The sequence below is a fragment of the Cervus elaphus genome, chromosome 22 (assembly GCF_910594005.1).
Source record: "Cervus elaphus chromosome 22, mCerEla1.1, whole genome shotgun sequence".
NCBI classification, from domain to species: domain Eukaryota; kingdom Metazoa; phylum Chordata; class Mammalia; order Artiodactyla; family Cervidae; genus Cervus; species Cervus elaphus.
In genome coordinates this window covers 9622097-9645034 of record NC_057836.1, presented here as the reverse complement: position 1 = coordinate 9645034, position 22938 = coordinate 9622097, and the positions used below count along the sequence as shown (strand labels likewise).

The 22938-nt window shown below is 55.5% G+C and overlaps 1 protein-coding gene and 1 long non-coding RNA gene across 2 annotated transcripts; one reads left to right on the top strand and one right to left on the bottom strand.

Moving 5' to 3' along the window:
- Positions 1-89: 89 nt before the first annotated feature.
- Positions 90-17986, bottom strand: SUN2 (Sad1 and UNC84 domain containing 2). The gene is made up of 18 exons (XM_043882388.1): positions 17804-17986; positions 14112-14277; positions 13076-13263; positions 12553-12690; positions 11756-11851; positions 11306-11399; positions 10273-10343; positions 8397-8524; positions 6558-6815; positions 6024-6101; positions 5525-5568; positions 4825-4990; positions 4237-4458; positions 3822-3906; positions 3345-3460; positions 3062-3229; positions 2624-2716; positions 90-1698 (listed from the first exon to the last, which is right to left on the bottom strand). Exons 2-18 carry the CDS (start codon positions 14237-14239, stop codon positions 1585-1587), a joined length of 2187 nt encoding a protein of 728 aa, XP_043738323.1. The 5' UTR covers positions 14240-14277; positions 17804-17986; the 3' UTR covers positions 90-1584.
- On the top strand, positions 16944-22695 carry LOC122680736. Its single transcript, XR_006336769.1, has 3 exons — positions 16944-17050; positions 18900-18999; positions 22479-22695. It is a non-coding gene; the product is annotated as an uncharacterized LOC122680736 (long non-coding RNA).
- The last annotated feature ends 243 nt before the right edge of the window (positions 22696-22938 follow it).

The window sequence follows — 22938 nt, the reverse complement described above, 5'->3', positions numbered from 1 at the left end:
GGACATTGTTTTGGTTAAGAAGCCTTTCTCTTTTTCCCAAGAGCAGAGTCCCACACAATGGCCAGATAAAAACCACACCACAGACTCCATTAACCCTGGGCATAATTTATTTTTTGCATAGGCATAAATTAGAATCTGGAGATAAAAAAAAATAAGAACCAATAGTGCAGCATTTGTGACAGGAGAGCGCAAACAAAACCTGGCTGCCTGGAGGCAGGGCCGGTGCTGGAACAGCACAGGGGGTCTGGGGCCCCCTCTGTTCCAGCCCCCTCCTCTAGGAACTCTTCCGAGGGCACCTACCTATGCAGTAGCCCTTCCTGCCCCTCCCCACAGGCCGGAATGAACCACAGAGTAAGAACCCAGTCAGTGCCCCAGGCCCCTCTTGGCAGCCAGGTTACAAGGAACTGAATTCACCCAAGGCCCCACAGAACGGGGCTAGAAATCAAGCCCTTAGCTTCTCAGTTAAAAAAACAAGACCTTGAAAAATATTTACACACTAGAGCAGGGCCTGCCGGGTCCAAAAGCTCCCACCTCAGCACCCCCTCCTTAACCACCCCCCCACCCCCACCCGTGACTGCTCCCCATAGAAAATGAGTCAGAATAGAAACAATGAAGCAAGGGCTGAATGAGCCCCCAGGGATGGCTTAGGATCAGGGGCCTGATGGGGTGGGGCAGGGCCGAGAGTCTGCACCCCACCCCACCCTGGTGACACCCTGGATGTCACTCTCATCGTGTCACTGGGCCCAGGGAGCTCTGTGAACACTGCTGGCTGCCCCCAGAGGACAGGTCTGCACCTACACCCTGGGGGCACGTGGCAAGCTTGCTCTGGGGAACAGGTGGGCCCGAGCCCGAGAGGGGAGCAGAGCGGGCCCTGGGCCCGGCGTCAGGAGAGAGAAGACAGCTGCTGTCCCCAGCAGAGGGGCTCCTGTAGGCTCCCAGGAACCAGACCCTCCAGTGTACAAGGCCCTGGCCCACCCTGACCCAGGACAAGCAGTGTACAGAAACCCTTCAGGAACGCTGTGAGCCTCGGCTGATGGCACTGGTGTCTGGAGGAGCCCAGCCACCCGCTCCCAGGAGCTTCGTGCCTGGGGACCAGTCCCGACCTGCACCCTGAGCACCCCCCTCGCCGAGGGAGGGGGCACGGCCCAGCTGCCCCAGGCCCTAGCCTGTCTCACCCACAGCTTTGGCACCTGCTTCACCTGTGCAGCTCCCGAGGTGTCAGTCCCTCCACACGGGCCAGGGGCAGGCAGGTCTGGTCCACTTTTGCTGGACCACGGGCATTACCCTGCTCTCCCCGCCTCAGTTCCCCACGACATGCTACATATATACACCCTTCCAAGAGGGAGAAGACGCCCAGTGCTTGGCACGCGGAGAGCAAAGAAGGAAGAGAGAGAATGGGGCCTGCTGACCGCTCGAGCCGCCCGTTGCACAGGAAAAGCCCGCGTGTTCTTTCATCTCCACCGCGCCAGGGCTCCTTTCTTGCTCCTGGAAGTCCGTGCGCTTCAAGCGTGTGCGGGGAGGCGGGGAGGTGCTGGGCACCTAACCCCAGAGAGGGGGCGTGGCCGGCAGCAGCACAGAGCAGGCCTAGTGGGCGGGCTCCCCGTGCACCCTGAAGCGGTAGATGCAGGTGTACTCGGGGTGGCCCCAGTTAGTCAGGACGCGCAGCTCCACCACTTGGTACGTGGCCATTTTAGGATCCTGCAGAGGAAAGGAAGGGCTAAGAATTCAGATTGGAGGGGAGAGGCCACACCCAGGGCCAGACACCCCCTCCCTCAGGCCTCTGCGGAGAAACCAGACTTCAAAAATCCCGTCTTCAGGCCCTGGAAGAGTTTCCAGCTGGTGGGCCAAGAAGCCCCAGAGGCTTCCGAGGTCCTACAGGAGCTGGGAACACACGTTAAGGCTGCGTGAGGCACCCACAGCCACAGAAATACGACCTTACAACTGAAAACGAGCACGATGCATCCTGAACTGGGAAAAACTCCCAGGGGCTCCTTTTGACCATGAGCAGGACCACCTTTGAGGAAAGTCTGATACATGCTGATGTTGAAAAAGGATTCCTTCACCATGAATCAAGCAGAATGTGTTTTTGGTTTTGTTTTTTTTGTCAAGTTCCCATCAAGCCTCTGTACGCTCGTTTTCGGCTGAGAGCTGAAATTCTCTGGCCTGGCAGCCAGGCCTGCCTCTCTTCCCACCTTGGTCCCTCCTCCACCTCACCTAGTTTCCACACTTGGACTCCTCTGGGGTGGCTCTCAGGTCACCTGGGCTGGAGACTGGGAAGCTGTTTCTGACAAGGGCCTAGGAGACCGATGCCCACTCAGGTTGAGGCAAGAGGCCCCTCTCTGGGGCCCAGCCAGGCTGTGCCACGTGACACCCTGCCAGGCCACAGCCTCACTCAAGACACCTAACCTCACAGGTTCCCCAACACCATCCCTGGAAGGGCTCCACCCCACGCCACTCGGACAGTTTTCTCTGTTTCGTATCTCAAGCTGTGGGTGGGCTGGGCTGTGGCTTCTCACTTGGGACCCGCAGTGCCTGGCACAGGGTAAGTACTCAGAAAACACCTGATGAATGGATGGGAAAGTAAGTATGCCACACCTCTGCGAGCAGACCCGGAGTTCCATACCTGAAAATAAAACGTCTGAATGGGCTCCCCGTCCTGGTCGTAGGTGAACTGGCCAAGGAGCGTCCCCTCCTGCTGCAGGTCCTCGTCGAACCCCTGAGGATGGAGGGAAGACCCTGCCCTTAGCCACAGGCCCCCAGAGAGGAAGGCCTTCCCTCCTGGCTCCCCCTGATCCCCTGCCAACTGGCAGGGCAGGGGCTGGCCTCCTTGGGGACTGCAGGGGTCCTGAGCTCTGGACGCAGGGCTGCTGTGTGATCTGTGACAAGTCGCTTAACGTCTTAGGCCTCCCGTTTTCTTCCTCTGCAGCCTGAGGCAGCTGACACCGAAGTGCCGTTTCCCACCTTGGCACTGTCTTCCACATCTATGCCCTGCCCCCCAGCCGAAGAATGACCCCAGCTATAGCTTCGATAGAGACCCCCAGCTCCCAGGAGGGATACTTACAAAGATGGCAAAGTCCTTGGGGGCACTGGAGATGGTGCTGTTGGGCGACAAGGATTTGGGCACGTGCTCTAAGGTGACAGCACTGGGGCGGATGCGGGCAGAAAGGCGAACTACAGCAAAGCCCTGGGGCCCCTGGAAGGCCCAGCAGTTGCCCGGGTGCACATCTGGCTGGAGGGGAAAAGATGGGTCAGTGTGCGGCAGGTGGCGAACTGCCCTGAGCGCAGCTCTTTATGACCCAGGGTGGGACAGCCACGCAGGTGACACGGGGTGCTCAGGGCCCCACCTGGAGAATGACTCGGGGAGACTGGGAGTGGTACCACAGGGGGATGCCGAAGAGGCTGAGGAGGGCCGTCTTGGTCTCGTAAGTCTCTGAACATCGAGTGCTGATGACACTGGCCCCTGAGACCGGAAAGAGAAGCAGGGTGGGCGCCAGGGGCCGGACACTAGCAGGGGAGGGAGACCCCGGCAGTGGGCTCCTTAGCTTGCCAGCCAAGGGAACCTGCCTGTTCCCTCAGGACAGCTCTTTCCATCTGACCCAGACCACAGAGCAGCAGTAAGCATCAGCCAGCCCTGGTGAAGGATTACCCTCAGTATCTCCTGCCCTCTCCCATAGTTGCTCGCCTTTGTGGTGAGTTCTGGGTTCTGATTTCTGCTGACTTCAAGCCCTGCTTGCTTAGCACCACGGCTGCCCCAGCAGATGCCAGGGGGCCTGCAGTGTGGGGCAAGGGAGGCCCAGCAAAGGGAGGCAAGCTAGACACACCTCCCGACTCCAGAGCGTAGTCCACCATCCCGATGCGGTCCTCGCTGTAGCGCTTCAGAGCCTGGTTTACGATACGGTGCACCTGCTAAAACACAGGCGCCCAGAGCAGCTGTGATGGGGAAGCCAACTCGTCCACCTCTGTGCCCCATTCTGAGGGGCCAGCGACCCGCAGATGGAGCCCTCTGATGCCTGCACCACCCTGGTGTCCAGAAACGCGTTGCACTTCCCCAGGCGTGCCCCCGCCCCCTCACACCAGCCCCAAAGCAAACATAGGAGGCTCCTGCATGTCACTTAGGTCCTGGAACCTGCGAGGGAGCTGGCGGGGTGGGACCGTGCAGTTCTATGGCTCCCAGGAGGAGAGCAGTGTGTGGGGGTGGATTAGTCATTGTGGGGGGTCCAGGAACAGAGTCCTCACCTCCTCGGTCACACCAATCACGCCTTCCTTCTGCAGCGTCAGCCCCAGGCTGGCCACAGCCTCCCTCGCCGACTTGCCCTGCATCTCGGCCATGTGGGCGAGGATCTTGCTCTCCAGCTCCCGCAGCTGAGCTTCCATCTCCTCTCGCTGAATGAGCCCAGTGCGGGTTCCCCCACCTCGAAGAAGGAACTGACTGATCCAGGCAGGGAGCTGAGACTCCACCTAGGGACCAAAACGGTCTCACTCTGGGAGGCTCACTGGGAAGGTGGAAGCTGCCACCGCAGGGCCCAGCCGGACTGGAGTGGGGGGTTGGGGGCGGCGCCTGGCTTGGGTCAAGACGCCAGGCAGTGAGTACAGGCCCCTCTGTACTCACTCCAGCGAGGGCAGGGCTGGCACGTGCCTGCTCAGGCCACGGCGGGTAAAGAGGAACAACCCTCCGTATTATCAGTGAGAAAACAGGAAGAACTCCCATCAAAGAAAGCCAGCATCTGTGCCTAGAGCAGGGGCAGGAGGCACTCTGCCTCACAGACTCCCAGGACCGGCGCAGAGAAGGGGTATTCCCGGGGAACCCGGAGGGTTCCAACTCACGTCATCCCGCACGGCCTGGAGCTGCTGGGGCAACAGCCCCACCTGGTCCTCCACCGAGCTCTGCTTCACGGTCAGGGCTGCCAGCTCCTGCCGCAGGCCTGCCAGCTGACCCTCCAGCCGCCCCAGCTCCTTCATGGCGTTCTCCTGGAAGGACTCCTGGGTCATCCTACTCCCAAACAGAAGAATAAGCTGTGGGTCTCCAGTGAGGGGTAAGGCTATGCTGAGGCAAACGAGAGGATCCCCTACTTGGCACCTGACATACGTGAGTGCAAGGCCTGCTCTCGGAGGTTCTAAACTGAGGCTGTAGAGCAGCTCTGGTGCCTACGCTTGGCCTGCATATCCCAAAGAGCTAGTTATTATCCTGCTTCGCTCCTAAGCCCAGATCCAGAATTCGCTGCCTCAGCTCTCACATCCTCCACCAGTACGGACATCTGGGACACGGGGAGGCAGCCAGCACAAGGCTGCACAGGAAAGATGGTGCATCTATAAATGAACCCAGGAATTCTGATTTTCCGACAGTACCCACGATCCCCTACCCCGACCGCCACTGCCCCTCGAGGACAGGCTCTGAGCAGATGGTCCTGAGCCAGGTTACTGCCATCTCCTTCTCAGCCTGGGACACAGAACTCTGCTCTGGGTTTCTGCCCCCTATTCCTGTCTGGAGATGAGCAAGCCTAGGACAGACAGCAGCGCCCATTACCTTTGCCACTCTGACTTCAGCTGCTGGAGTCGAGCCTCAGATTCCTGTAAGCAGGAAGAAGACACCAATTCAAGGACTGTCAGGCTCACAGCAATCAGTCTCCCAGAGCAGGATCTGTTCCTTTTGGGGTCTCTGCTTAACCACATCCCCACCCCAGGGCCTCCTGGCTGTTCTAGCAAATGTCAAACTGGCCTCCCAGTTGATATCCTGATGTGAGTCTCACCCCATAACTATTGCGCTCAGGCGTTCAGCCGTTCACTCATTCATTCAGCATGTTATACCGAGCACAACAGGCCACTTGAAAGTAGCCCTTCCTGTCCTCCGGCACACTCCCAGGGCATCTTCGCAGAGTGTTCCAGCCCAGGGGTATTCAGTTTAAGCAGAAGTCAGGAGACTACACATCCTTCTCCCCATTCTATGTCTAAGCAGACCCTTTGGGGTCAAGCTGTTTCAGCCCAAGAAGAGATGATGAATTGGATCAAGCCCCAAGCTCACCAACCTGTGAGGCCTGGACAATCTTCTTGAAAAGGTCTTCTGAGTCCTGCTGATGCTCTGCTCTCAGGGTGACCAGCTCTTCCTATCAGGTATAGGAGAGAGGCTGAGAACACTACTGAGTCGTGCTCAGAGGGCCACTTAAAACCAGTAAGTGCTGTAACTGGAATTCAAACCAGGCCTGTTTGATTGCAAACTCCAGCTCCTGGCCTTTCTGCTACAGTGCCTTCCTGGAAACATCCAGGACGCCTCTCGTCTTAACTGCACACCTGTGTGGTTTGCCGCACCCACATGGGCACCGTGCCACGTGCGGTACAGCCTCTTGCTCTCAAGACCAGGGACGGGGCAGACAGGAGAGCCGCCATCGCAAAGGGGAGGAAAGTAAGGCTTAGAGAAGGTGACTGCCAAGCGGCAGAGCTGTCTGACCCTGACACTGCGGGCTCCCTCATGTCAGGCAGTGCGGGGCCTCGCCCCCTCCACCCCACACAGAGGGTGTCACCCACACAGAGGGCTGTAAGGCCCCTCAGCTCCTGTCACCCACCTGGATCCGAGCAGCAGTGTCCCTGCGGAGGTCCTCCTTCAGGGCAGCCTCGCGGCGGCTCACCAGCCCCTCCAGGAGCACCAGAGTGTCCTCGTGGCTCAGGCCGCCGCCTCCGCCTCCCTGCCCACCAGCCCCCTGCTGCAGCTCCAGGCGCTCCAGCCGCATGGCCTCCTTCTGCCAGCTGGACGAGAACTCGGCAGCAAGAGCATCCAGGCGCCGCTCCAGCGAGTGTACCTGGGACAGAATGCGCTGCTCGGCCTGGCGGGGTGGGGAGGGGGGAAAGCCACAGAGGTGAGGGACTCGTGACAACAGAGCTTCCTAAGAAGAAATGGAAGGGAGTCCCAGGAACACACAGCCTGCCAACTCGATTAAAAGGCAGGAGCCTACTGGGAACAGAGGTTGGGCTTCTAACTTTCAAAAATTCTATTTTTAAACTAGGCGGTATTTGCATGACTCAAAAAGCAAGCAGCAAAATCAAGGTCCTAACCTCTGTTCCATTCACCCAGGGCCCTCACCACCAACCCTTCATAGGCAACTATTTTTTAAACGCAGATGAAAGTAAATACAAAGGTTCATCCTTTACTTCCCCCATTTTACAGAAAAGCTGGTCCTGAAATTGAATTGTCTTTACTAGTGATTTAAAAAAAGTTAAAGATGCCACAACACATTGTTTTGTGAAATAATAACATCACGGTCAGTAAAGTACTATCCATCAAAATAAATGGTTAAAAATGTGATGCCAGGTTAAATTCAGCAGGATGCAAGCAAAGTTCACATAACAGTAATTAGAGGACAAAGAATTTTACATCTTCATCGCAGAGCCCAGGACCTGTACACACACTGCTGTTGTCTGTGCATGCATCACCCCTCCCGCCCTTGACCCCAGGCCTCTTGAGGGCATGGTCTGGACCCGATCCATCTTTAGCTTCTGACAGGATCCAAAAAATGACCACTGTCCTGCCCTCCTCCCCACACCTGTACCCTCTGCAATGTGGCTTCCCAGGTGCTCCCATGAGAGGTGGAGTCTCTTTCCCTCTCCTTGAATCTGGCCAACAGAATGTGACAGAAGTGAATCTAGTCCTTGAAGTCTGGCCTGACTCCACCCTCCTGGAACCCTGCCCAGTTGCTGTGAGAGCAAGCCCAGGCTAGCTAGCCGGACACTGAAGGTATAGCCCGGCCAGGCCAGGCCTAGACCAGGCGCCCCTGCTGACCCCCCAGTCCACTGTGGATGCTCTAGTCGAGGGGGCCTAGCCAAGATCAGCTGTCCTTGCTCAGACCAGAAAAGCTACCCAGGGGACCTGTGGATTCACGAGCTAGTCCAATGCTGGCACTTTTCTTTTTGGCCACTTGCAGGATCTTAATTCCCTGACCAGGGATCAATACCATGTCCCTTGCAGTGGAAGAGCGGAGTCTTAACCACTGAACTGCTGCAGGTGACCCCTCCAGTGCTGGTACTCTTAAGGCACTGATTTTGGTAGTAGTAGGTAACAGACCAGGATGTTACCTGACTCACAGAAGGTACTCAGTAAATATTTGTGATACTGTATTAAAAAGGAAGAAAGCAGACAATTTGTCTGATTTCTTTTCCTTTTGTTTTCTGTGCTTCTTAGGATGGAAACTAACTTTAGGACAGGTCTGAGTCACATTTAAGTGCAGGCAGAACTTCCTCCCCACCCCCTACACCACGAACAGCAGAGACAGGAAGGTGTCCTGGGAGACAGGCAGCATCTTTTCGGCTAGGAGTGTGTGAGGAGTGAGGGCAAGGAATGCAATGGCAAATGCAGGCCAACGGTGGGCGGTGGGGGGGTGGGGGCGGTGCTGCAACCCTAAGACGCTCACCTGGAAATGTGGGGATGAGTCTCTGGACTCCCACACCTCACGCTGCCCACTGCTCCCCTTCGAGGCCCACCAGGAGACCACAGCGGGATGGAGTGTCTGCAGCCCGAAGGGGTAGAAGTACCAGGCTCCTGCACACAGAGGAGAGGGTAGTTACCGGGGCCGGGGCCCAGCGAGGAGGCACATGGCAGCCGCGCTCATCACTAGCCTGTCTCACTGGTGGGAGCCTTGCTCCTGCCGAAGGTGGTAGGAGAGATGGAGGTTCCCCCACTGAGGCAGCAACCTCCACCTGATGATCACAGAGTATAAGCATTCTCACATCCCCTCAGGGATCCCAATCTTTCCATAGACGGCAAGGCTTGCAGGAAATCGCTGGAAGTTGAGGACTGTCCAGGGGTGGAGCCCAGAGGCCCTGAAGGTGCTTCTCAGGCTGTATAGCAGAATCACCCAGGGAGCTTCTCCAACAGCATTGGGCCCCACCTGCCAGGGAGTGAGCTCGCTGGCCTGGGCAGATCCCTCTGCAATGAGTTTTAAAAGCTCCCCAAGTGACTCCAGTGGGTGGCCATAGTTGCGCCATCACTGGAACAGAATCCACCCGCTCAGAGAGGCTGCCTGTGGCCCCAGAACAGAGCACAAGGCTGTCACACAAAGACGTATTGCTTTAGGGGCCACCTGTATTTACTCCTGAGCTACGCACGCGCATGTGTGGGCATGTACATGTATGCGTGGCAGTGACAGCACCTGGAGAAGTCATACTGGCTATGGGGTCTCCAGCCTGGTATGATGCTACACTTGCCACACGATTGTTGGCCTCGAGCAGGTGCAATGGGAAGTACGTGACCACCGGGCTTTAAGTCAGACCCTCCGGACAGGCCTTCGCTCACTGCCCTCCCTGAGCTGGCCACTCCACCCCTCGGCCTTTCAGGCTTTCTATGTGCATCTCCTCGTGAGACTGTGATGACCTTGGCTCCGCCAACCCCATGTGGGGATGGTGACACAAACTGAGATAGCAAGGGGAATGTGCTTCCCGAACATAATGCTATAGGATCACAAAGTCATTATTATTGTTTTAAGAGTGATACCCAGTTTCCATTGAATAGGAACAAGCTGTTCTTATAACAGCAAGGGAATCAACACTTGGAAAGATGTCCTACTTTGGTATAAATTAAAGAAATACAACTTCAGTAGATGCTAAAAAACCAACTCTAAAAAAATAATAATAATAAAGCATGGTCTTTAGTTATAAACTGGTAACTTTGAGCCTGGGGGCCACAGGGGACGCTCATAGGAAAGTGTAACGATTATAACTGTAAAAAAATGTGAAAGTTCAATGATAGAGATCAGCACAAGCTGGAGCATCTTGCAAACAAAATGTAATTTAGTATCTTGGTGCAAAAAAGTGCTCTTACTTCTCTTTCCTACTTCATGGTTTTGATCTTAAAGACAGCTGAAGCCTTGATGGAGTAAGAATTCACTCACCCACACTACGTCCTGATTTGGAACGGAGGGAAAATGAGTGCTAATTTTACCCCAGCACTCCTGTAACAGGGCATCTTCTGGCCCCATGGCTTCCAAGGATGCTCTAGACAGGCCAGGCCGTCCCACAGAGCCACCCAAACCAACGACCAGATCGGCAGGTTGGGGCATTGCCCCTTCCACCCGCTGATCACCAGAGGGCCCAGGAGAGCCACACAGGATGTTGCCCAGGCTTGATCCGACCCCGCCTTGTCTCTGCACTTACTGTAGCTTTTCAGTGTCCCTCCAGTTTTCACATTTCTGCTCAGCGCCACCCTCAGTGCAGACTCTGCCTGCCCCTCTGGCTCACCAGCCCCGTCTCCACAAGGAGAGTCCTCCCTTCCCGGTGACAGTGGAAACTCACCATAGGTCAGGCCAGTCAGAAGCAGCAGCAGCAAGAGGAACCACAGGAACGTCTTCAGGGATGAGAAGCGTCTGGACCACAGGAGGGGAGAGAGGGCAGGCGGAGGAGTCAAAAGGCCTTTAGGGCCTCTGGGTGCCCTCAGGGATTCCCTAGAGTACTGAGCTACAGTCGGTGGGGGGACACCCTCAAGCCTTGCATCTTGCCAGGGCCAGACTGGATGCTGAGAGCTTTACCTGCAGAGCTGGGAGTGATGGGGACAATTCTGACTCTGAATTATACTGATGTTATTAAAAATAAATCCTGGGGTCCTTGAATAACCTAAAACTCTTATACACAGATATCTTCAAAGCAAGCAAATATAGAAGAAAAGAAAAGTTAACTCCTTAGACAATATTTCTTTTAGAAAAGTGAGGAGCCTTTTTTGATGACATGAATTCACCCTTGCTCCTCTTTTCAGCATAGTTGGCTGCCCACTCCAACCAGGTGTAGGGCCAGAGGGACCCCACTAACCTCCTGGTTCAGTCTTCCTTCCTCTGCCCAAGGGCCAGCTCCCAAAATCTGGCTCTGCTGGGTAAGGGACTTGGGGAACAGACCCACAGCATCCTCAGGCCACACCCGTTCATGGCTTCTGAACACAACACGGGAAACACTGGGGGCCAAGGACACCACGCCCTTGATGCTGGAAATACCACTTGCCGGCTACAGCCTAAGGCCTGGCCGTGGGAGTAAGGCCGAGCTCGTCTGAGACTCCGAAGTGGCTGGGCTGGTGTTCAGCAGGAAGCACCCGAGAAGAAACAAGAACCTGTGTTCCGGAATACCCCCTGACGAGCTATTAATTCAAGGGGCAAAGCCTAACCCTGCGTCCCACCCTCTGTCAGGCAGAGCTGAGCTTTGGGCATCCACTCCATGCTGTCTAATACAAGCAGCAAATACTGGGGAAAACCCCTCAGAGAAACGATCGCATAGAGGTTTAGATGCTTTACTGGCCACCACCCTGCCCAGGGCCTTCTGATTCCTTGTCAATTTCACTCACCTGGTTAAAACGAAGACGTCAAGGAGGGAGGCGGCTGTGGTCAGGCGGTACCAGGTGGTGCCGATCCACCAGTAGAGGAGCCCGAAGAGCCGGCCTGGAAAAGGGCCCGTGGAGCGCAAGTGCCACCCTGAACCATCGGCCTGCGGGTCTTTACCCTCGGTCCTCCTGCCCCGACCCCAACCCTGACAGCCAGTACACCTCTGTCCTGTCCCATACCTCCCAGTTCCCATCGTCTCACCAGCCCGCCCGTGCTACCAACGCCCTCCATCCCGCTTCCAAGCAAGGGTGCTCCTGTGGCTCCCGGCTCCCAGCGATTACTCTGGAACAAGCTCTTCCCGTGGCGCTACAGTCTCCGTAGTAACAGAGTTGGATGCCCAACCGCAGAAAGATGGGCGAAAGTAATTGCCGGAGAAAACAGAAACGATCGTGCACAGAGCAGCGTGCACCCACCTGGAGAGGTGACCACCATCCAGAGAAAAGAGCCCGCCCGGGAGGCCGCATTCCGCAGCCGTGACCCCGAGCCCCTGTGGTCTGTCTCCGAGTAGCCTGTGGGGTGGCGGGGGTAGGGGGGAGAGGGAACAGCTCAGTTGTCTTCAAGCTTTCATTTTAACTTTTTTACTTTCTTTTTTTGGCTGCACCATGCGGCCTGTGGGATCTTAACTTCCTCAACCAGGGGTGGAACCCATGTCCCCTGCAGTGGAAGCACAGAGTCCTAACCACTGTCCTCCCTCATAAGAGCCCTGGAATATGGAAGACCGTCACTGTCTGCTCCTCTAGCCTGTGAGCTGAGACGGTGTGTCAGTCTCCTTCATGTCCCCAGGTGACTCAGGCTGGCAGGCGGCAGGTCAGTAAACGCTGTTGGAGTGACATGCTCGGTTCCCAACGTTTTATTTCCCTCCAACTTCTGTCTGCTTCCCTCTGCTTCCCAGCAGTCCCTCAAACCCTCAGAACTGGACTAAGGAATCAGCACCTCCTGTGTGTGAAGGCTCACGCTTAACACTTGCTGGAAACATCAGAACAAGGGGACTGGTCACAGGCTGCTCAGGCCCTCGTGGGGCCTGGCCATCGCAGCCCGGCATGTCCAGGACCACCCCCGGCCTGGCTCGGGTATCACGGGGGCCCAGCAGCGACGCCCAGCTGGACACGGGTGCTCTCCCAAGCTGTCAGGGCACCCTCCCCGGCTTCCCAGCAGCCCGGGAACCTGGTGGAGTATCTTCCCAAGTCTGGGGAAGGAGGACGTCGCCTACCTACGTAGTCATCCTCAGAGGAGTAGCCCGACGAGGACCCAAGGAAGTCCTCGGAGAGCTTGTTCTCCGGCAGCCCGTTGACCTTGCTGCTGTCGGTGCCGCCTGTGCCTCTCCTTCTCCTCACCCGCAGGTCCTCACCTGGGGAGGGAAGAACTCAGGGTTCTCCTGGGGCAGATGCTCCAAGGAGGGAGGCGGTGTTCCTGGGAACACCCTGAGGAGCATCTCTGATGGGCAGATGGAATCTACTCTGAGCCCCTCCCAAGCCCCCTTGAGTCCAAGGAAGGGTGGACTAGGACCTGCCCCCTCTGTCTCCTAAGTCTGGAGCAGACACGTGGCTACTTCATCATCTCAAAGGACCTGGAAGTTCAGACACCTGGCTGCTCTTCCAAGGATTTCCAAAAGTGGGGCGCCTGTCTTCTGGCCCAGCAGTGGTTAGGAAACCCCGTGCGAGTCGGGGGATGGATTTTGAACCATAAATTTCCAGAGGAAGCCAAGGCCTCGGAGGAGGGTTGCGGATACTCACTCCAGTAGGGGTCGTCGAGGAGGGAGTTCCTGGTGAGGGAGGCGGCGATGGAAGCGGCCCGTGGGCTGCCGATGTAGGACTCCCTGACCACGGACTCGCTGTAGTAGGAGGTGTGTGTATCTGAGGAGGGGCCCAGCTGTGGCGCTGGGGAGAGGCGCTTGGAGTTGCTGGATTTCTTCTTCAAGGTCCTATGGGAGGTCAGCCAGGAGGGGAGAGGTGGGAGCAGGCAGGTGAGCCGGCCTGGAATGCTCTGCCCTCCTACTGTGAGTGGCGTGGGGAGGTGGGGGGCAGGTGGGTAGCCGTGTTGCTAGGCAACTAACAACCCCCATCTGCTGACTGTCTGCCACGAAAAGCAGGTACCTTCTGTGCTCCCATTATCTCTAAATCTCACAAGCAGTTAGGTAAGATCAGTGAGGGAGTCGGGATTCAAATCCAGGTCTCGAACTTCAAAGCCCCAGTGTTCTTTCATGCTTCCTGATGGATTAGTCGTTTCTGCCACCCACTGAAAACCCAGACAAAGCCGACCTGGCCTCGGAAAGCTACTCAAAGCCTCCGGGGGCTGTTATCCGGGGTTTGCGCCTGCCAGGGGGCAAGACGCGAGGTGGGGGGACGCCTGCCTTAGCTCACATCCCTGGTGCCCTTGGACTTGTTCATGTCCTCAGCTGCTTCGCTGGCCTTGCTGAGGCCCTACAGACGGACGGTGAGGCAGGCAGCTGTGGGTCTGGCACAGCCATCCACAGCAGAAGGGGTTCCTGTGAGCCCAGCACTCAGTTTTGGGGTTTCCGGCCTGGCTTATGCTTGAAACTGCCTCTCCCCACTTCCTGTTCTCTGAATATGAGACAGCCCAGCTTAGACAGAACAGCGCTGGGCTCTGGCATCCTCGGAGGTGTGGCTGTCCCCTTGACCAGACATGGGCAAGGTCTGGTCTCTGCCCACGGAAGTCACAACGGGAAGAGGCGGCACGGTGAACCGCCCAAGACATTGGCTCGGTGGGTCGGGGGACCCACATGGGCTGGGGATGGTGGGGAGCCCCTACCTGAGAGGGCTGTCCTTAAACAGGGTGCTCTGACTCCCCATCACTGAGCTCCCTCCGCTGCTGCTGCTGCCACCATCATCGTCACCCTGGGAGGAGTAGCGCGTTAGGCGCTGGCTTCGTCGAGACATGATGAGGTGGGTAGGGGGACCCTTCCCCTGAAGGGAGTCTGGGGAGAGAAAGACGGCCAGGTGAGGCTCGGGGCTACTTTCAGCCCCTCCCGGGAGCCGAGGCGGAGAGACAAGACACAGCCTCCCAGTGAACACACAGCCCTGTGCATTCAACCAAACAGCCTGAGATGTGGGCGAGACCAGGCGTTGATTAAGCATCCCGGCCCCACCCACCTGCAGCCCTCTGCACTCGGCCAGCCTCTTTCAAAGCAGGTACACAGGATTTCCAGACTTTCAAATTATTGGATGCTGAGCTCCGAGATCCTGAATTGGGCCTTCTGCAACCTCTGACACCAGGCGGAGCCTGTGGCACCTGCTAGGTAGGCTACAGATGCTAAATAAATGCCGCTCATCACTGCTGCCCTGCACAGACTTTCCAGTCCAGCTGTCTTACTGGGCTGCCCAGTCCCTCGAGCTGTGCCCATTCTTGTTCCAGCTTGTTTCCCTTAAGTGGGACGTGCATTCCTTTCTTTGTAGCTGTATTCATTGATTCAGAGCCCCAGTCAAACTCTGACTCCAGAAAACCTTTCCACGGTAACCCCTGCCTGCATTCTGCTGGAGGTGCCTAGCCCATTAGTGATAACTGGCCTGCAATATCAGTGCCTCTTGATATGATGCTGATGGTGGTGATAAAATACTTTGTTAAATGCCTCCTGGGTACGGGGCTCCTGACATACTCATTTCTGATCCTTACGATCAAGGGAGGTATCACCGCTCCCACTGTATGGGGGGAACCTGGTAGCACTGAGAGGATCGGTAACCTGCCCATAGATCAATAACTCAGGCTGTAAGTGACAGTGGCAGAGTGTGCACTGCGCTGGGGCCTGGGTCTTTCCACTCCACCAAGAAGTTTTCAAGTTGTTTCAGAAAGGTGTTGTTGTGTCCCCAACTAGAGTCTTTTTTAGCGTCCATTATGTTCAAAGGGCTTCCCTGATGGCTCAGTTGGTAAAGAATCCGCCTGCAGTGCAGAAGACCCAGGTTCAATTTCTGAGTCAGGAAGATCTGCTGGAGAAGGCATAGGCTACCCACTCCAGTATTCTTGGGCTTCCTTGGTGGCTCAGCTAGTAAAGAGTCCACCTGCAATGCAGGAGACCTGGGTTTGATCCCGGGTTGGGAAGATCCCCTGGAGAAGGGAAAGGCTACCCACTCCAGTGTTCTGGCCTGGAGAATTCCATGGACTGTACAGTCTATGCGGTTGCAAAGAGTCCAACAAGACTGAGCGACTTAAAAAAAGCAATTATGTTCAGAACAGACTGTGGACAGAGTTGTTACATTACAAATACTGGTTAACAAACTAGCAAAACGGGTAGGTGGAGCAGCTGTGTGAGATTATTGTCAGCCTCTACCAGCCAGACCAGCCACCACAGCGGGTGGAAACCAAGGCTCTGGGATGAGGCGAAGGTGAAAAGACCTGGCAAAAGGCGGCATTCTACAACACAGGGGGAGTAATAAACCTTTCAGCTCTAGAAACCCAAATTCAGAATCTCTGATAACCAGTGTGAGCACTAAACATGGTGCCTTTGTTGGCCCGTGTTACAAAGTCACTGTTATACTTTGGCCCTAGTAGTATTTGTGACTTGTTATCACTTCTAATATTCCTGGTTGATACTTTTTTTTAAGCTGTGCTCCGTCTTTGTTGCTGCGGCTGCACGGGCTTCTCATTGCAGTCGCTTCGCTTGTTGCAGAACGCTGGGTCAATAGTTGTGGTGCATGGGCTTAGCTGCTCTGCGGCATGTGAAATCTTCTGGATCAGGGATAGAACCCATGTCTCCTGCCTTGGCAGGTGGATGTTTCACCACTGAGCCACCATGGAAGCCGCTCCTGATTGATACTTAAATTACTACTTCTCTGGGTTGTGTGGTGGCCATAGGCTCTAACACATCCCAACTCACACCATGGAAACCAGGAGATCTGGCTGGTCTGGCTGGAGAATTCTACAAAGTTCTCTTCCAGAATATAAGCAGTCTCGTGTCTTGGGACTTACTGGTGTCCTCACAGGTAGGATGCTCACCTGGCATCGTCCCTGGTTTAAGCCGAGGTTGGTAAAGCGACCGACTGGTAGTAGCCACAGCAGGAAGTTGGCCTGGGTCCTTTTCTATATTCAACTCCTTATAAGGTAATTCCACCCCCACTACTACCCTCCCTACCTGGAAGTTCCAGATGCCCGCACAGGCACAGGCTCCTCCTCTTAACCCTGCCCTGATAAAGTTGATGAAGCTTTTGCCCTGGGGCAGGAACAAAGCAAAGCATTTATACAGAACTCTGCTGTTGGCAAGAATATAAAGAAATATGTAGATGAAGGGGTGTGTGTGTGCGTATGTATGTGTGTGTGTGTTGGGGCTGGGGGAGGGGTTGCTGAAAACCAACAGCAGTGCACACCCTCCCAGAGGGGTGTCTTCCTCCTAGGGTTCTACCATCACAAAACAGTTCATGATAACTGCTAACACAAAACTGAGCCTGGGTTTCACAAAAAAGGCCAAAGCTCTGTCCTCCAAAACAAAACAAGAGGTGAGCCTCTAGGAGCTCAAATCTTTTGCATATCAGAATCAACACCGCGCCCAGAAACACACACACAGTTAAGATACCCTCAAATAAAACATCCCGCCCCACTTTTGAGCTGACCACATCCTTTTTTCAACTCCACCTTTCCCTCCCTCATCACAAACTTATATGGCAGTATCCAGTCACTCTTCGGACTTAACCTAGATCTTGACATCCTCCGCCTGACGTTTTCACACCGCATTCCCTCGTGGGACGGGCAAACCGCTCCAGGTGCTAACTCTTCTTCTCCCTTCATGCCCTACTGGCTGAAACTGCGGGAGATTTTTCTTTCTCTCTCTCTCTCTCTCTTTTTTTTACCAACCACGCGCCTGTCCCTGCCTCTCTGCTCTAAGTAACACTCCCACCCCCTATTTGTTTGCATTTTTTTTTTTTTTTTTAGAACTGAACAAAATGGGCCTCCTCCCTATTCCCAGAGTTCTGACAAGCGGCGGCAGAAGCAGAGAACTGCCAGTCCCTGGAAACTGCCGAACTGGCACGAAAACGCAGGCACCGGCCTGGGCCGGTTTGGACAGCCGGGTCTCCGCTCCCCTCCTCCCGGGGAGGTTTGGCCCGGGGAAGTCCCGCCCGGAGACCGGCCCTTTGGACCGACCAGTGGGGCGGCCAGTCCCGGAGGCGGGGGCCCGGCGGCGGCGGCGCTGAGTCAGGACGGCCTTGGCGCTTGGCCCTTCTCGACTGGCCCAGGGGCGTGCTCCGGGCGGGGCTGGAGCCTGGCCCAGCTTGGCTGGAGAGGAAGAACCAGGCCTGGGCAGCTCGGCTCTGGCCGGTGCGGCCTGACGATGACCCCGGGGTCAGGCCGACCCGGGACCCGCGGGGAAGGGGGCGAGGCCGGCCCATCACCCTCTCCCGGCGCGTCCGCCCGCCAGAGGCCCACGGCCGGCTGTTAGCTGCCTTCGCCGCTGCTCTGTACAAGGCCGGGGACTTCCGAGGCCCGCCGCGCCGCCCGGGCGCGCCACCCCCCCTTACCGCGTCGGAATCCGGGGAGCGGCGGTCGGCGCGGGGACCCGGGGCGCGCGCGGAGAGGCGGCAGGCGGGCTGGCAGGCGGACAATGCGGCCCGCGCTGAACTGCGCTGCGCGAGTGGGGCCGAACGGCGCGCGCGTGGCCGAGTGTGTACGTGTGCGCCTGTCAGTCAACGCTGACAGGCCGCAACCCATTGGCCAGGCTCCGCCCGCGTCACCGCCCACTGCCACCGCCCATTGGGCGGTTTGAACACAAAGGCCCCCGACTCGCCCCGCCCGCCGCGTGGGCCCAGCGGGCGGGGCAGGACCAGACCAGAATCCGCGCGTGGGAGGCGCGGGTGAGGGGGGTGCGATCCCTCCCTGCTGGGGTACTCGGCTGAAGCCGGCCTGACTGCGCACTTGACTCTGGGTCTGGTGGCTGAAAGCACCTGAGACCTCTCCTAGCGCGGCCTCGCACGCCTCACCCCACCCGCGATCTTCTGGGTCCCAGTGCTCCGCAAGCTGACTCGATAGGGCCGTGGTGCCAGCACCTTAGAGGCATTGAGGAGGGCATGAGGAAGTGGGGAGCAAGGGACACTGACGACCCCTGATGGCCTGGGGCCCACCTGGAGGGGTAGCACGTAGTTAGCCCTTAGGGGACCGCCCCCTCCCCTAAACAAAAAGATTGTTGGAGGCATATGCGTAATTGTTCTCTTAGGTATCACACTTAAAAAAAAAAAACACACGTCTGGAAATAGGTTCTTAGAGTTTTTAAGTGATTTGCTTAAAGTTACACAGCTTGAAAAAGGCAAAATTGAGATTAGAAGATTCTCTGAAATTTCATGGCAGCTTTTTTTTTTTTTTTCCATTTTAAGGAGGACACTTGCCTCAGTTGGTGCTGAGAAGGCAAGACTGGCTATTTATTCCTATGCTTTACTCAGATCTGCTTGTGGAATAAGCGCTTGATAGATACTGAGTGAATAATAAATACACTGCCTGACTCCAACGGTCCAGGGCCCTGGTTCCCCACCGGCCAGCCCTACAGGCACAGAAAAGGCCCCACTTGGGAGAAGCACTTCCTGTGCTAAGAGAAGGTGAAATGGTGTTATTTCACTTTTAAAGTGCCAAGAGGAAGAGACTCAAAATGACGAAATCCAGACAGGAAGATGCTGGGGGCAGAGGACTGAGGAAGTGTAAAGCCCTTGTGCTCAGCTGGCTCCAGGTAAAGATGAACACCCCCGGCCCATCCCTGGGTCTCCATTGCCCCACCTGGAAAAGTGTCACCTAAGCTAACAGCCCATTGAAGACCACAGTGCTTGCTTCTGGTGTTATGACTTCGAGCTTTCTGAAGACAAGGGCTGGCTCCGGTCTGAGTATCTGGTGAACATGGGATGAGTTAAATGAGAATTCAAATCAGATTTAGAGTCAGCATCCAAGTAGGGGAGGAGGCCCTCTCTTGACATCTTGTCCTCCCCAAGTTGCTTAACTCCTCCATTCTATCCTAGCCAATTCCAGTGGAGTTCCCATATCCTGCCACCTCCATTGCACACCCTGCTTCACTTCTCTCCAGGGATCCTGGCAGAAGGACCCCCTTCCCAGGATATGCTGGTTTGTAAAGCTAGAGGCCATGTGCTTTCCACTGGCCACAGGAGAGGGCCATGCCCACAGGCTGGCTAGAAGCAGCCCTGACTAAACTATGTTGACTCTATGGGCCTGTAGTAGGTGAACCATGGGCCCCAAAGATATTAGGTTCTAATCCTTAGCTCCTGTGAATGTTACCGCACATGGATAGTCTTTACAGATGCAACTAAATGGAAGGATTTTGAGATGGGGAGATTATCCTAGATTATCAAGGTGAATCCTAAATGTAATCACCAGTGTCCTTTGAAGAGAGAGGCAGAGGAGAAGAGGAGAGGGCGCTGCAGCCACGGAAGCAGAAATTGGAGTGTGTGGCTATAAGACAAGGAATGCTGGCAGACACCAGACGCTGGGAAAAGCCAGGGACGGAATCACTCCTCGAGCCTCCAATGGGAACAAGGCCCTACTGATCATGACTTTGGTCCAGTGATTTTTTAAAAAATTAATTTATTTATTTGGCTGAGCCAGGCCTTAGTTGCTGCACTCAGGATCTCGACCTTCATTGTGACACATGGATCTTTAGTTGCAGCGTGCAAACTGTTAGTTGCAGCATATGCGATCTATTAATATTTCCCTGACCACAGATCGAACCCAGGCCCGCTGCTTGGGGAGCACGAAGTCTTAGCCACTGTGGTCCAGTAATTTTGATTTTGGACTTCCGGTTTTCTCAACTATGAGAGGACAAATCGCTATTGCTTTAAGTCACCGAATTTGTGGTCATTTGTTACGGCAGAAACAGGAACCTAATAAGCGACCCTGGAAAACCCCTGGGCTTGTCACTCAAGGCTCCCATGGTTGTGCCAGGCTCCTCCCTCGGTCCTGACCGTTCTCTCTGATGGGATCTGTTCAGACTTGGGCAGTCACACACAGCCCTGTCTCCCCGTTTCTGCTGCCCCTGCCTCTCTGCCCTCCTCTCCCTCAGCAACGCTCTGCCCTTCCAGACTCCCTTCTCTGTCTGGCTGCCACTCATTTGTCCAGTCTTCTCCCAGCACCCTTCTCTCTTTTTCACAGCTCTCTTCTTGTTCCTCCTTTCTCTATCATCATTTCACAAACAGTGGCACGGTGGAAGTGGCCAGCTTTGCCCCAGCTGGAACAGGTTCTTGGTAGCTGACAAATGTGGCTACTGCCATGGGGCCACGTGGTGGCTTTCTCCATTGCCAGCCACTTCCCCTTCATTGGCCCCTTCCTTCATTAAAAAAATAAATAAATAAATTATATTTTACAACCACATGGGTAGAAAGATGACTGTAATCTAGATTTGATGCATTAGTAAGTATTCATTATTATTATACTCAATTTTTCTTCTGGTTTTAAAAGAAATGAAAACATTTCTATGGGCTCCTGAAGGATCCTATGTCCTGGGTGCTGAGTCTGCTCTGCTTCATGAGGAAGTTGGCTCTGTGCTGGAGAGGCTGAGGAATAGCGCAGTAAGAGGGGCCCAGACCCCCGCCTCTGCCTGCCAGAGGATCCCCTTCTCCAGGCTCGAACCCTGGTCTCCTACATTGCAGGCGGATTCTTTACCATCCGAGCTACCAGGGAAACTCTGCATTGGATGAGGCTCTGGCCAAAGGCAGCAGGGAGGCATGAGCTACAGCCCTGGGTCTGGGCTGGGTGCACCGCTTGCCTGCTCTGTGTCTGCTCTGTGAGCCACTTCACCTCTTGTTTGTAAAATGCAAATAACTGTCCTGTCTGTCATGCAACTGTCTGTGTGACCCAGGACAAAACACCAAGGTTCCCTGGCCCCTGTTTCCTCAGGTGTGAGGTCAGGCGAGGAGAGGCGCTGCTTCAGCATAAAGGGCTTTTGCCACGATGGTCTTTGGGAGATGAAGGGAGAAGGGTTGGTCCTGGACTCAGAGTCAAATTGGGCTTCCTCGGCGGCTCAGTGGTAAAGAATCCACCTGCAATGCAGGAGACGCAGGAGACTCGGGTTTGATCCCTGAGTTAAGAAGATCCCCTGGAGGAAGAAGTGGCAACCCACTTCAGTATTCTTGCCTGGAGAATCCCATGGACAGAGGGATGGGGCAGGCTTACAGCCCATAGGGTCACAAAAAGTCAGATGCAACTGAGCTTGCTTGCTTGCAAAGTCAAATCAGGTAGCTTTTCTGTGCTTCCAGAGGCCTGGCTTCCCCCTTATACCCCCGCATGACGGCTGGATGAGCCCTCACCCTGCCTCTCACTGGACTCCTGACCCTTGTGCCAGGACGGGTCCTGATAGGCGCTCATACGCTTGTGTCAGATTCACACACTTCAGCCACCTCCCTGCAGCCAAGGCTCCTCCATACCTTCCTCCCGGCCATCCGCACCCATCAGCTGCCAAGGTGGTGGCGTCTGTCATTTAAGCATCACAGGCAGAGTAGCCTCAGTAGGGGCGGGGGCTGGGCAGGGGACTTTAATGTCAGGCTTGCTGACTGTAGGAACACGTTTGATAACCATCAAGAGATGGTAACCGCAGAGGATCTTGGTGCCCCTTCAGCCCCCCCAGGGGCTGTTTCTCTGCCTCCTGGGGATCTGATGTGGGCTCCCTACTCCGCTCCACCCAGTCTGACAACCAGGTTCTGTATTTACAGGATCTTTTATCCAGGGAGCTCAAAGAGCTCCGTCACCAGGTGGCAGGTGCAGTTAAGCCTGTTTTATGGAAGGAGAAGTCCAGTCCAAGGAGGGAAAGGTGATGGATCCAGGTTATTGGAACCAGCCGGGGCGCCAGGGACAGACTGTGGGTCCCCCGCCGAGAGGGACTCTCCCAGGCATGTTCTAGTGGGTGACTGTGCCTTAGTCATCGCTGTTCCCCCACGCCTATTACAGTGCCCCGCTCCTCATGAATGCCCAATAAACGTGCACCAAGTACCTGCCTGACCGCACCTCCCCAATCTTCAAACAGCCCACTCCCCTGCATGGCCTTCGAAGGCAGCAGCTGGAAGCCCCCTGTGGCCTGGCTTGCAGTCAGAGCTGAACCCTCCACAACCTCGCCCTGGGGCCCCTCACACTCCCACACCTTTGCTCAGGCTGTGTCTGGGCCTGGAACGCCCTTGTTTCTCTGCCTGATGAAATTCTAATCTTTCACAGAGGGCCTCAGCGGTCTCTTGTCTCATGAAGGCTTGCTTCTCTGCCTCCAAGTTCCCAAGGCAGAAGCGTGGATCCCACATCCCTCTCTCAGCGTACTTCTCAGGCTGGGTTCTGGAACCGAAATAAGAGTCCCCTATGGTGCTTTATTTTTTTGGGCTCCAAATCCACTGCAGATAGTGATTGCAGCCATGAAATTAAAAGATGCTTACTCCTTGAAAGGAAAGTTATGACCAACCTAGACAGCATATTAAAAAGCAAAGACTACTTTGTCAACAAAGGTCTGTCTAGTCAAGACTATGTATTTTCCAGTAGTCATGTATGGGTGTGAGAGCTGGACTATAAAGAAAGCTGAGCACAGAAGAATTGATGCTTTTGAACTGTGATGTTGGAAAAGACTCTTGAGAGTCCCTTGGACTGCAAGGAGATCCAACCAGTCCATCCTAAAGGAAATCAGTCCTGG